Source organism: Dipteris shenzhenensis, chromosome 16 (genome assembly GCF_047967505.1).
Source record: "Dipteris shenzhenensis isolate YYH24624 ecotype China chromosome 16, Dip_SZ_1.0, whole genome shotgun sequence".
NCBI lineage: Eukaryota > Viridiplantae > Streptophyta > Polypodiopsida > Gleicheniales > Dipteridaceae > Dipteris > Dipteris shenzhenensis.
This window is the reverse complement of record NC_141611.1, coordinates 45156625-45171768: the sequence shown is the minus strand read 5'-3', so window position 1 is coordinate 45171768 and position 15144 is coordinate 45156625. Positions and strand designations below refer to the sequence as shown.

The window sequence follows — 15144 nt, the reverse complement described above, 5'->3', positions numbered from 1 at the left end:
GTTCCCACAGCACAAACACCAAGGCCAATGAAGCATAGTAGAGAGATCAATGCCTTCGAACTAGCATCGATGCCTTCAACAACAAAGGCAATTGTCGCAAGTTCAATCAAAGGGCTCCCTATGCTCAAAGGAGAAGAGGCTTCCAATAGAATTTGGCTAATGCTTTTCTCAGGGAACAAATGGATGTTGCATGGAAATGATTCATATTTGATTATTGTTGTTTTGGCATCAACATGCAGAGCAAAAGGGCAGGTTGTGTCATCATTTCTGATTCTTTGACTTGACAAGAACCCCTTCTACGCATTAACCTCAACTATATCTGAGAACCTTTCTATACAAATCTCAATGACCACAAGTGTAACAATTTGCTCGGCAAATCAATCAAACATATTAGCCTTTAGAAGCTTAAGCCACAGTCCCCTCAACACAAGATATGTGCCATATTTTACTAGAACCTTTCCTTCAAAGGCATACCTTGGAGAGTTCTCAAAAAGGTGTTTTAATTCTTTGGACTGGAAGGCATCAATGCATTCAACCACCTCATGTGATGGGACAATTGCTGTCTCCGTAGAAGCATTAGCCACCTAAAGTTCAATTGGAATAATTGTAGAAATTCTGCCAAATTCTTGTTAGCTTTTGCAAACATGCAATTTTCTTAAGGGAGCCTACTCACAACACTGTAAATTGTCAAATTGAAGTTAGGAGCAAAGAAGACCTATTGGCGTTTAGCAAGCTTTAGTGTTCTTTTGAGTCTAGAGTACCTAGTACTTCTCTTGAAACCAGTCTGTTTCAAAAGGTTCCATTGGAGAGCTAGATGATGTCTTTGGCATCGACACAATTTTATTAGAGTCAATGTCATCAAAACTGCCTAGAGCAATTGTACAGAGCTTTTCAGCGTCTATTTTTTCAAGATGTAGACAATCAATGAAGTCAAGGTAAGTTTTTCGAGAACATAAATCATTTTGAATTTCACATATTTTGAATCAAGCTTGAAATTTTTTCCAAGAAATACATGCTAATTAGATGTGTGATTTACCATAAGTCACATCCGTAGGTTGGACCTCATCATCACATACATTTAAATATTGTTCTGCAAGGAAGCCTTAATGCTTTTATTGCTCCATATGGATAGCACTAGAAACAACTCTTTGAAAACTAATCAAAACCACAAAAGCATATTTATAAGAAAGAAGCTCACCTAATCACTAAACACAACCGAAACAACCACTAGATGACACAGTCGCTTACAGTTGCATTCAAACTTGTCAGAGCTACTTACATGTGCATGCAAGCATGAAGCTCAGTAGCAGCCGAAGTAATCACTAAACATGAACGCTATTTGTAATTGCATGAAATCTGGACAGAGCAGCTAAAATTTGTATGCAAATTCTGCAAAAACAAATGTATCCCATCAGAATAAGCATACATCCTCACCTCAAAGAACTACAGATAGGATCTAGCAAAAAGAAATTTGAGTACTTAAAACAAAAGCAATCAAAATTGGCAGCACAACATCAAACTCCAGGAAAGTTTTTTTCCAAAGGCAAACAAGCTATTATTGCCCTTATTATTTTCAAAGCACACCAACAAATCGAACTATAATAACATATTTTATATAGATAATCACTTTCTCGACTGCAAACTACAACATTTTAAAGCTACAACAACAAAATACTTGCTTACAATTGCGCCAAGAAGCACAACTGTTTGATATTGACAATCACCACTAATTGCTCATAGACCACCACTCAGATTCTTCTAGATTACATCATTCTAAACATAACATCATTTAATAATGTTAGATACTTGTTTCAAACTCCTCCAACAAGCATTTAACATCATCAAATGCTTGGCTCGAATTGCACTAATAAGGAACTAGACTACAAACATAGATCCCAACTTTCCAACTAGGAATCTCTCAATATAATGAACATAAAAATGTTTTGAGCTATAAAAAATACACAACTAAATAGTTACAAACCGATCACTCTACAAGTTGAATCTCCCAATATCAAACACCACCCTTTTGTCTTTCTCTTTACATATAAAATCTCTGCCCAACATCATAAAAACCAACATAAACTCAAAGTCAACCAAGTTAGAAATAATCAATCCAATGAATGAAGAGCACAAACAGCCCATTCAACACCTTCTTTACTCTGTCACAAATCTAATGAGCAAAAAAATCATAAGGGAATCAAGCATCATCACCGATTGTAGGAAATAGAATGACTACTAACAGAAAAGTATCTGAACGGAACCGTGACCACTTGAGATCCTCGACCACGAACAAAACTCCGATCACACGGGATAAGGAACCAACATCTTCAATGCAAAGCTAATGAAGAGCATAGAAACATCAAAGATCAAAGTATACTACCATACATTTAACAATGTTCGAAACCCGATCAACGAGCATCGTCAAACACCAGTTTCAACCGAAAGACAATGAATAGACCTCCAAAATGAGCTGTTGATTATTGAGGTTCGCATAGGAGAGCCATGCATAGAGCAACCTTGAAACCGGATACATAAAGAAAGGAGCTCTATGACAGTCACCCACATAGTAAGCTTGATAGCCATGTGCCAACCAGATCAACTCTCTGCACTAATTTGTGAGCTACCTAGCTTCCCAAAATAGCGCATCTGAATTCACTTCTGACAAATAGATCCTCTCTTCGACTCATGGAAGAGAGTAGCAATAGGCATGCAAATCACCAGCGAAGAAATGGACCTTGCCTCTCTGAAATGAACGAGCATGATCTCAATCGATCACAGAAACGAACCAATGACCAAGCATGCCTTCAATCAATCAATCAAACATGCAACCTACATATCAATGAGGATCGCTAGTTACCAAGCACAAAACTCGATTGCCTTAGGCTAAGCTTGGGCAAGAGCATAGATGAGCCAACATAAACGAGGAGCAGTAGCATAGACGAGCACCACCGATAAGCCTTAGCAAGATGATGAAGGATGTAGCATCGACAAGCGACACCAATAGCAAAGCCCAAACCAACAACAGGAGGAACAACAACCAAAACAACCACCAAATGCCAAAGCAAGGAATTGAACCACACAACCAATGTGAACTTTAGGCCACTTCTGCCAGCATCTTAATTTTCGAAACAAGTCACTAAAGCCATCATGACCATCCTTTAAGGCTTATTAAAATCTTGCACATTCCCCATAGAAGATGGAACACACATACCCAAATGTTTAGAGCGCTTCCCCAAGCGGCTGCTAGCACTTAGCTTCTAGCAACTGTCTACCCACATAGCCGTGCAAAAGCTAGGCCCATGAGAGTGTTTGGGCATTACAAAGTTGGGCTAGAATTCTAAAATGCTAAGCTAGAGCTGCAATGCTAGCCTAGCATGCTTGGCCTTGCATGGGGTTGTGAGACTTGCCTACTAGTGGGGCTGGGTGAGCTCCACGGGAGCTCCACTAGCATGCATGGGGTGATGGGAACAAAGAGCGGAAGCAAGAGGGAGAGGGAGAGTGGAAGGAGAGAGCACAAATTTTGTGGGAAGCAAAAAGTCAGTTGTGTGACTTCCCTTATTGCCTTTTATACAAAGAATAGATAAGGTGATGACGTGGCATTATAAGTACCACTTATACAAGGGATAGCACATTGTGCCTTTATCCCCAACAATCTCCCACTTAAAGGCAATGTGCCCAAAAAGAGGAAGAAGTGTACATAAAAAACATATACACAAAATACAAGAGAATCTCAACATGAGAAACTCAGCCAACACCCAAAAAGAGGAAGAAGTGTACATAAAAAACATATACACAAAATACAAGAGAATCTCAACATGAGAAACTCAGCCAACACAGGATTCCGTGCTAGCTGAATAGCACTCTGACTATCACAATGCAAAATAGGAACCTCTCCTGATAAACCAATATCTCCCACTAGACGAGATAACCATATGGATTCTTTGCACGCCTCTGTGGCTGCAACATATTCTGCCTATGTGGTAGATAAAGCAATGCATTTTTGCAGCCGAGAGATCCATGAAATAGCACCACCACCTAAGGTGAAAACATATCCTGTAGTAGACTTTCTTTGGTCTACAAATCCTGCGAAATCTGAGTCTGTGAACCCATGAAGAACCAAGTCTTTCTTCCCAAAGCAAATGCACACATGCATTGTGCCTTTAAGATATCTCATGATACCTTTCACGGCTTCCCAATGCTTCTTGCCAGGTGTTGCCATGTATCTACTGACAACTCCCATTGCAAAGGCAATATCTGGACGTGTAGCCACCATTGCATACATGAGACTACCAACCACGGATGCATAAGGAGTCTTGGCCATTTCAGCCCTCTCATCATCTGACTGTGGGCTGTCTTTTTGACTGAGTTTCACATATGGAGGTAATGGAGTATTAAGAATCTTTCCTCCCTCCATATTGAAACGCTGCAAAACCTTGCCAATGTATTCCTTCTGAGACAAATAGAGCAATTTCCGATTTCTGTCCCGTATGATACGCATCCCTAAGATGTGATTTGCATCACCAAGATCCTTCATATCAAAGGTCTTATGCAATCCCATTTTCAGTGCATCAATCTCATACCGAGATTTGCCTGCAATAAGCATGTCATCAACATAAATGATGAGCAAAATAAGGCTACCATCCTTTGCTTTCTTGGTATAGAGACAGTGATCAACATCACTTCTGCTAAACCCCTGAGATTGCATGAAAGTATGGAATTTGAAGTACCACTCCCTTGGAGCCTGCTTCAACCTATATAAGCTCTTTTTCAGCTTGCATACCAACTTTTCTTTGCCTTCACTGACAAACCCTTCTGGCTGTACCATAAAAATTTCCTCATGAAGATCACCGTGAAGAAACGCAGTTTTGACATCCATCTGACACAAGTCCATGTCCTCATGTGCAACTAATGCCAAAACAGCCCTCAATGTTGTCATTTTCACCACAGGGGAAAAGATTTCATCAAAGTCAATGCCCTTCTGTTGCTTGAACCCCTTGGCAACCAATCTTACCTTGTATTTGTTCTCAGCATTAGGAGTGACCTTGATCTTATAGACCCATTTGCATGGTAAGGCATTCTTTCCAGTTGGTAGTTTCACCAAATCCCATGTCTTATTTTTGATAAGAGAATCCATTTCTGAATGCATGGCCTTCTCCCACTTTCTCTTATCATGCCTTCTCATTGCTTCCTGATAGCATGAAGGCTCACCACAATCTGTCAACACGACAAAATCAGCCACATAGTTCGTCAAACTTATCAGGAGGTTTGGATACTCTGGTGGATCTCCTTATCCAAACATCTTGATTGGCTGGCTGTTCAGCCTGCATATCAGCCATATTATGTGGTTGTACCACCTCTTCTGGCTGTGCTACATCACCAAGGTGTGGCTCTATCTGTGGCATATCAAAGGCAATTTGATTAGGCTGATTCTCAGCCTCTATTCCCTGTGCATTAGGGACATTTGCAGCAGCACCTTGCTGCATATTATTGGGCATATTTTGCTGTCTATTCACAATGATTTCTTCAAAGACAACCTTCTTATTTTCTGATTTTTGTGAGGGCTGCCTGTGCATGCTTTCCTCATGAAAATCACGTCATTGCTGCATATAATCTTCCTTCCAACGGAATCCCACAATCTATACCCCATTTCACCACTATCACCATATCCAATAAAGATGCATCTATTTGACATTGGTTGGAGTTTGTTGCCCTGATCTTTTCGTACGTGCACATACGCATCATAGCCAAACACTCTCAAGTGTTTATATGAGGGTGGCTTGCCATACCACTGTTCCTCAGGTACTTTACCATCCAACCGCTTATTCGGTGACCTATTGATGACATGAATGGCTGTTTGAACAGCCTCTGCCCAAAAACCATAGGGTAAGGCAGCATGAGACAGCATACTACGGACTCTATCTTGAATAGTCCGATTTGTTCGCTCTGCAACTCCATTCTGTTGAGGATTATGAGGGCTTGTGAATTCCCTCTTTATCCCCTTTTTGTCACAAAATTCCTGAAATATTTTGGAGACATATTCTCCTCCATTATCAGAGCATAAGCATTTCAACTTCTTGCCTGTCTGATTTTCAACCAAGGCAACAAACTTTTAAAATGCATTAAAAACTTCATCCTTCCTCTTGATGAAATAGACCCACACTTTCCTTGTGGCATCATCTATAAATGTAACAAAGTATTCATGACCACCCATAGACAACTGAGGCATTTGACATACATCACTATGTACCAAATCTAAGGGTGTCAATCTTTGTTGCAATGTCACTTTATGTGGTGACTGTGAATGCTTACCAAAAATGCAATGCTCACAATGCTTAAATTCTGAAAATTTCAGAGACGGTAAATAACCCAATTGAGACAGTGCTTGCATTCCTTTAACACTCATGTATCCTAACCGGCCATGCCACAATGAAACCTTTGGCACCTCAGTTACAGCAACCACATGATTCTTTATATCAGAAACATGCAAAGCATACAAAGTATCACACTTATACCCCTTTGCAATGACTCTGGCTCCCTTGGTTATCTTCCACCTACTATCACCAAACACAGTGTAGTAGCCTTGATCATCCAATTGACCAGTACTAACCAAGTTCTTCTTAAGCTTTGGCACATGCCTAACATCATGTAGCATAAAATGTGTGCCATCAGCAAATACAAGTTTCACATCTCCAATCCCTTCAATAGAGCATGCATAATTGTTTCCAAGATGCACAACACCCTGTGAACCACCATTATATGAGCAAAACCACTCCCTGTGTGGTGTCACATGGAAAGAAGCACCCGAATCAACGATCCAAGTGGTCATATCACTATCATCATCAGTGATCAAAGCATGTGCATCAAGTGATGAAACAAAAAGAATGTCATCCTCACTCTCATGAGTGACTGCATTTATCTCTTCAAACTTCACACCACTGTTACTGCTCTCTGCATGTTGCTTGCCTTTATCATTTTTGGCATCCTGATTGTTGTTGCCGCCCTTCTTTTGCTCCTTTTTCCACTTAAAGCAATCTTTCTTCATGTGCCCCTTCTTTCCACAATGAAAGCACTCAATGTCCTTCTTAGGACGTGACTTACTGCGGGATTTGTTCCTTTGGCTGTCATTACCTCTATGCTGAGGTCTTCCCCTTGTGTTAAGGGCAGTGGAAGACTTACTTGAAGCATTATTCTTCCTATTCATCTCCTCCATGAGGAGCTGGCTCTCAACATCTGCATACACAAGAATAGGATTTGAATTGCTCAAAGCTGTCCTGAAAATATCCCAACTCTCAGGAAGAGTATAAAGCAAGAAAGTTGCTTTAAACTCATCATCAATGTTGAATTTCTGATTTGCTAACTGCTTGATGATAGAGTTAAACTCATTTAGGTGCACACTCATAGTCATGCCCTCCTTCATCCTGAGATCCATGAGCTTCTTGAGCCAATAAACCTTGCTTGCTGCACTTTGTTGAGCATACAAATCTTCCAACCTTCTCCACATATCCCATGCAATGTCCTCATTCTCAACATTGAACAAGAGCACATCTGAAATAAAAAGCATAATTGTGGAACGTGCCAATTCATCAACACTTTCCCAATCATCATCAGACATATTATTTGGCTTCACCCCCTTTTCCTTGATAGGACGGGCTTGGTGCTTTTGAAGAAGCACATTGTAGCACTGCTTTTGCCAAATGGCAAAGTTGTGTGCTCCTTCTAACTTCTTGATGTTAAGAAGTGAACCACCTTCACTCCCACTTGAAGCCATGTCTGAGCAAATAAAAAACAGCAAAAGCCAAATAAAATAGCAACCAAAATTTGTTCTCTACAGGAGAGAACTTGCAGCCAATATACCTTCCACCTTTGAATGCATAAATAGTCCCAAAACTGTAATGAATTTCCTGCACCACTATGACTCCAAAACTGAGTCAAACATGCGTGCAAGACTGAGTGCAACTCACTCAAAAATCTGTCCCCACTTGTGACAGAGATAGAGGCATCCAAAACTCAGAGAAACTGTCCCAAAATGACAATCAAAACAGTCATAAAACTGCAGCAAACAGTATTCTTGTTTTTCTCAACATAAAAGCATCCAAATTGACATCCAAGATACTATTCCAGTGTCACAAAGAGTTGCTGAGCACTTGTGCACCAAAAGCCCCAATTTTTTGAGGTCAAAAGTCAAACTTTGACCACTACAAATGTGCACAATCCAAGCATAAAGCAAATCAGCCCCACTTTTGCAACAATGTCAATGCATCCAAGTGCTCCAAGCACTGTTTCACAAAGGCATAACCTCTGGCATCGAGCTCGAGGAATATTCTTGGAATATTTTAAATTCTTTGAGATTCCCCCTTCCAATGTGTCCCAAACACAAAATTTCTTGCTTCAATGTGCAAGAGCAAGCCTTCCAATGCATAAAATTGCAAAAGCCCCAAATTTCTCTGCCTTATCCACTGCCACGTGTCACTTTTTGACAGGCTGAACCCTAAAAGTGATGATATCTCAGCACCACGAAGGCGAAAGTCAACCAAACTTGGCAGACAGTGTCCCTTCAAGTAGGCGACCACTTTTATGATGTCAAAACAGCAGTAAAATGTGCGAAATCCACAAATCTGCAACTTGCCCTGTGGCTGGAAACTGAGAATCAGCAAGAGCTTCGCAACGGTCAAGTAGAATCCAACCAAACTTGGCAGAATTCCTCTCCAGGAGTAGGCGACCACTTTTAGTGCAAAAGATTGGAGAAAAAACCCCAAAAGATAGGCGAAATTCAACTCCTGTGTGGCTGAAAGGTGTCGCCCTGCTTAAACTGCACCGGATCTAATGTAAAGTACTACAAATGAAGTCGCCCTGCTGTAGGAGGTGTAGCAATACCAAGAGCTCCAACTGGAAAGTGTCCTTGACCACTTTCTCGCTGTATTTCGCTTGCTACAGCCCAAAAACCAGTCAAAAATGCTAAAAAACAGCAAGTACACTCACCCAAAAGGTGTCTCCAGCTAGGAGCACGAGAATAGAAGTGATTCCCGCGATGAAACTCCACGAAACAGCTGGGGGGAGTGAGGGAGAGAGGCTGGACTGCGTGGGCAGCAAGAACAAGTGACTTCCCGCGATGGAAAAGTCACACCGTGCGAGGGGAGGCTAGGGAACGAGGAGGAGGAGCTGGTGGGTAGGGAAGCTCTGATACCAATTGATGGGAACAAAGAGCGGAAGCAAGAGGGAGAGGGAGAGTGGAAGGAGAGAGCACAAGTTTTGTGGGAAGCAAAAAGTCAGTTGTGTGACTTCCATTATTGCCTTTTATACAAAGAATAGATAAGGTGATGACATGGCATTATAAGTACCACTTATACAAGGGATAGCACATTGTGCCTTTATCCCCAACATGGGGAAGCACTCTTAGGGTGGGTTCAGATTACTCGGTGCCCACCTTCAAGAAATTCAAGTGAAGGGTAGTTATTTGAGGTGGCCCAATAAAAAAAGTGGTCCCGGCCACTGGCATAGGAAAATACTGGGCGGCATATGGAGGCCGCCCAGCCCATGGCCGAGTGCAAAAAGACTATCGTGAAATGCTACGAATGGGGCTTGAACCCACAACGTATCGCCTAGAAGATTTCCCTCAACCACCAAGCCAATCACGCATCCTTGACACTTTAGTGCAGCCTGACAATGCTGCCGGGTGGTGTGAATGACCACATGTTCCAGCCATTCATCCTTTCCTTTTCGTGATCATGGGTGTTGGACTGGTTTGAAGCCTGCCTTAGAGCAGCTCCTCGCGTCGGCCAGTGGGGGGCTATTGTAGCCCCACTATCACCTTGCTTTCCCGTCCCATGGTGTTGGACTGCATTTACTGTCGGCTAGACTCAACATTTGCCTACTAGTCTAGCCTTGGGGGAAAATCACGATCTGCAACCAGCAACATTGGGCTGCTGGGCTAAAAGAGCACCTAGGTCATGCTACCCTGTGTCAAGTCCACACAACACGCTGACATGTGGGGCGGTGGGCTGTTCGGCAGCTAGGTGTGCTAGCTCCAGGCATGACACAGGGAAGCCGGAGCACCCAAGCGGAGGAAGGTGCTCTTAGAAGTTGGGCCAACGAATCATGTGCATATAATTAGAGTATAGAGTATATATGTGCACATAAGTAGAGTGTATGGTATGTATGGTCTTGGAAGTTTGGGATTTTGAAAGTTTGAAACCAGAGGATGAGCTTTAAACCCATGTTAGGAGAGAGGCTTTGTCTGAGCTATGGCTATGGCGATGGCGCTGCCTTCTCCCACCCCCCTCTTCTCGCTTCCTTCAGCTCCTTCCCGCCCGTCCCTTCCCTCTCCTCGCTGCCTCCCCATCACCTGCAGTAAACGCATCAAAAAATCTGCTGCCAAACCCAAGTCCCTCCCCCCTTCCAAACACAGCAAAACCAAGCTACCCGACGAGGAGTTCCTCCTCGGCATCGGTGCCGGAGCTTCCACCCTCACTGCCCTTCAACCTCGCCTCGATGACGACGATCCTGGATTGCAGCAGAGGCAGCGGCTGGCGTTGCAGATTGCCCAAGAGAGAATGCGCCAGTCATCCTGGAACGTTCCGGATTCTAATTTGCAGCAGGACGGAGACCCATTGGCGCGATTTCAGATAGCCAGCAATGGTACCGCCGACTTTAGACAGGCTGCACTTTCTGACGCACAGCAGATTGGAAAGGAAGATAATGCTGAAGAGGGGATAGACAATGAGGAGGAAGACTTCGAGTGGGTGGAAATGAATGGAAAAGAAGAGGAAGAAGAAGAAGAAGGAGAGGACCGGTTCGAATATTGGGAAGGAGATTTGGGCCCCATGACGGAAGAAGAAGAGGCGGAACTTCTTCGTGAAGCCGAGATGGAGCTCGCTGAACTCGAAAAGAAAGCTTTGAACAAGAAGCGGGTCAGCAATGCTTTTTCCCAACAACTAGGAGGAACAGCAAGCAAAGGGGCAGCGCCCAATGCTTATGGCACCGAAGAAGAGGACGAAGAGGAGGAGGAAGTGAATTCCGAAGAAGAAGATGATTTTGTGCTCGATGGTCATCTCGCCGAAGAGGAGGAGGATGATTCCGAAGAAGAAGAAGATCAATTCGAGTATTGGGAGGGAGACTTGCCCCCTATGACAGAAGCAGAAGAGGCGGAGGTTCTCCGCGAAGCAGAGGCGGAACTTGCACAGCTCGAAGCAGAAAAACGTGCAAGGAAGGTAAAGATTTCTAACAACGACCTTAGCGTTAATGGTCGGCAGATCAGAACATCTTCTGGAAAGGGCTCGTCTTCAAAAGCAGTCCCCATTTTGGGGGATGCTGTTCCAACTGTAGGGAATCATTCGACAGGGGATGTCTCACAGGAAATTGGAGAAATACAGGATCGTGGCGAAACCTCACATAGTGAAGAGTCGGATGGGGGGAGTGAAATACAAGACGATGATGAGGATGAAGATGCATTCATTGCTCGAATAACGAAGGAGATTGAAGCAGAGGAAAGGCGTGAGAGGAGAGGGAGCAAGACAGGAAACGTCGATGAGAACCCACAAAAAAGGGGAGTTCCAGCAGTGATGCGCTGCTTCGACAGAGCGAAGGTCTATGTCAAGGCCGGCAATGGGGGCAATGGTGTTGTGGCGTTTAGGAGAGAGAAGTATGTGCCTTTTGGTGGCCCCTCTGGGGGTAGTGGTGGTAGGGGAGGAAACCTCTATCTCGAAGCAGATGCCTCCATTAATTCACTTCTTTCCTTCCGAAAGAGTGTACACTTCCGAGCAGGTAGAGGCAGCCATGGACAGGGTAAATGCCAGGATGGAGCAGCTGGTCTTGATTGCACTGTAAAAGTGCCTTTAGGCACGGTAGTCCGAGAGGCTGGAGACGGTGTCGCAGGCTCTGGAGAAGTTTTGCTCGAACTGATAAGGCCAGGTGAACGAGAATTGCTACTCCCAGGGGGTCGGGGTGGTCGAGGCAATGCAGCATTCCGAACAGGACGAAACAACACACCTCAACTTGCAGAAAATGGTGAAGAAGGTGCAGAAATGTGTGTTTCACTATCCTCTCATTTCCACGACAAAAAGTCTAATACTTTTTGAATCTGTCGTTTCACTGAGCGTTGATAAGTTCAAAGTGACCAGCCACCCAATGGCTTTTGCATGTTTGTGGAAGATTGTTGTGGTTTTGGTTTGTGCACACTCTAATTTTGTATGTATGGTTTTTGGCATGCACATATTTCTGTCGTTTGAGTTAGACGGGAGTCATTCATACCTTGTCTATCATAGTCTTGACCCGAAGCTATCAAGCGTCTCTCTAGGACCATGGCTGGGTCCAACCGAACACCTGAGGCATTGCCAAAGATAATGGACCTCTTGAAAGAAGAAATCTGACTTCTTGGCATTCAAGTACAAGTGGTTGGCCTTGAGGAACCCCATCACTTGGCAAAGGTCCTCCTTATACTGCTCCATGGTCCTGGAAAAACCAGAATGTCCTTATACTGTGGCTTTGACAAAGCCCGTAATCGATACACGTGCAGGAGGGTTATGAACAGCCATGCATGGGAGGCAGGGAGGCCGGGGCAAAGGAGAAAGGGAGAAGCAAAAGGCAGGCCAGGCAGTAGGGAGCAACAAGCAAGGGGCGGGTGGAGCAGGTCAAGCAGGCCCTGCGTATGCATGTAAAGCTTTCATGTAGACCTGCTCAACGTGAAGGAGCACCAAATGAACCATGCTATCTGATTACATTAGGACCAGATAACCACTGGTTCCTTGATGCAACTGAAAGGATCTGTGATATTATTAAAGAGGAGTGCAAAACATCCATGGGGGTCAAACATAGTCAGTCCTCGTTGGCCTATCCAACAGTTAAGCTGATCTGTCAGTAGGCAACACCCAAAAGGGAAACTCAGGACAGGCAGGCGTTGCAGAGGGACGGACATTCAAAGTGAAGCACAAAGGTCTCCTCCCTCCTCTTCCACATGGAGCAAATCTAGGGCACGTCTCAAACCAGGCACATCTTTTGGGCATTATTGTAGATATGGCAAAGACTGCAGCAACCTTTGATCAAAAGTTCATTCCTTTTGTGTATCAGTGTTCTCCATTTCCATTTTGTTGTTCAATCTGTAAATCTCAGTAGTGGATTTCTTTCTGGTCAACCACGCATAGTTAGGTTAACGTCAAATGCTGCATGAGCAAGCATTTCCACTGTGGATCATGTTTTGGAAAGCAGAGTTTGCCTTTATGGAAAATATTTCAAGACTAAGACAACAACAGTTAAGCAACCTATATCCTAAGTTTAACCAACCTATGTCCTTAGGTAACAAAGCCATCCAGATGATGATGTGCTGTTTTGTCCACAAGGTGGGCGTTTATTTAGCAGAAGACATAGCCATAACTAGTTCAAAACCCATCTCAATGCAAACCATAGTTCTTAAGAAAGGAAACCTAAGAAAGCTAGAGCCATGAGTTCACTGTCAAGACAGACCACTAGTCCTTTGACTTGCTTACAAGCCATGCCAGCAACCCATTAGACCAAGAGACCGATGCCTTGGAGCCAGTTCTTTCAGCAGTACGGTGGGATGATTGAGCATATCCCAGGCAAGGAGAACACGGTAGTGGATGCTTGTGGCAGAAGTTTTGATTGATGCTCTCTGACATGCAGAATGAGTTCCACAACACCACGGAGTTTTGGTAACTATTGGCTCTGAGCGATGATTGATGATAGTCCGTTTGAGTACACGGTGGTGCACGACAGGTGGTTGTTTTTCAAAAGGCGTCTGTGGGTCCTTCCTCAATACAGGCATATGATACTTCATGATCTGCATTATTCAAAAGTAGGGTGGCCACTGAGGCATGCAGGGTACCATGGGAGAGATCGAACGACGGTTTTATTTGCTGCAGATGTGTTCAGCTACATCTTCAAGTGCAACATTTTCGAGAATGTAAACGTGCCTCATAGCAAGCAGGCAGGAGTCCTTATGCCTCTTGAAATTCTAGACCAGCCGTTCAAGCTGATGAGCTTGGACTTTGTCAGCGTGCTGCTAGCGGCAAAATGAACCGGGAATATCATGTGCCTTACCATTGTCGACCGGTCAAATAAGTATGTTAAGTCCTTGCAAAGGAACCATTGATGCAAAGGGCACCACATGGTTTTCTCTCAAGCATTGGCACCTAGTCTGTGGGGTGCCACGTGCTATTGCATGAGGCAGGGACACCAAGTTCACCAATCATTTATAGTGAGCCTTGTTGGACAATTTCCATATGAAGTTGTCATTTTCCATGTCCTTTCAGTCCCGAATACGATGGCCAGATAGAGATATACAATTAACTAGATTTTGATGTGCTGAGGTGCTACATGAGAGAGAAAAAACTTGTGGGAGGCAGGGGATTTTGGATGATACCATTAGCTTGACTAACTATAGTAAAAGTTTTGAAAAGGTTCTATTAGGCTGAGAAAATACCTTTTATAAGTGTTTAGTTTCAATACAAGGTTAAGGAATTTGGGCTTTTGTGTTTCAAAGTACAATAAAAGTTTCTAAATGTTTCAAGGGTTTCTAAGTGTTTTAAGTTTCTAGTTATTGGAGATAATAGTTATTCCAATTGGTGTTTCATTTCAATTCAATTTTTTTATTTTTGTTACTATAGAAACTATAATAAAGGTTTCTAAAAGTCTAGTGGGCAAAGAAAAGCTTTTTTGAGTGTTAAGGAAAGAGATTTCCAAGTGTTTTTAGTTTCAAAGTATAATAAAGCTTCTAAATGCCTTAAGTTGAGAAAGAAAAGGGTTCTCTAAGTGTTTGTAGCTTGCTGAGCTGTTAAAGTCTTCTTGCATGGGATGAAATAAGCTTGCTTACTAAAGTGATCTACTATCGTCCATATCATATCATTTTGATTCGCTGTAGTAGGAAAACCTGTTATGAAATCCATGGATATTTGTTCCCAGGGTTGCGTAGGAATAGGCAAAGGCATTAGCAGTTCAGGAGTGTTTCCTTTGTAACTCTTGATCTTTTGACAAGTGATGCATTCGGCTACAAACTTAGCCACATCTTTTCTTATTGTAGGCCAATGAAATTATCTTGCTATCACTTGTAAAGTGACAGTCACTCCCTTATGTCCCATATATGGTGGTTGGTATATTTCTTCCATTACAGTTTGTCTAAAGGGTGGAGGGATGCAT

General features: G+C 43.1%; 1 protein-coding gene across 2 annotated transcripts in view; it reads left to right on the top strand.

Moving 5' to 3' along the window:
- Nucleotides 1-10169: 10169 nt before the first annotated feature.
- LOC147893029 (GTP-binding protein OBGC, chloroplastic-like) overlaps nucleotides 10170-15144 on the top strand; it is a 51884-nt gene continuing 46909 nt past the window's right edge. For both annotated transcript variants that reach the window (XR_015542360.1, XM_087387567.1), the window contains exon 1: nucleotides 10170-12022. Coding sequence is in view for 1 of the 2 variants with exons in the window: in XM_087387567.1 (XP_087243693.1) it covers nucleotides 10242-12022 (1781 nt within the window). In the remaining variant the exon portion in view is untranslated. The remainder of the gene's footprint in view (nucleotides 12023-15144) is intronic.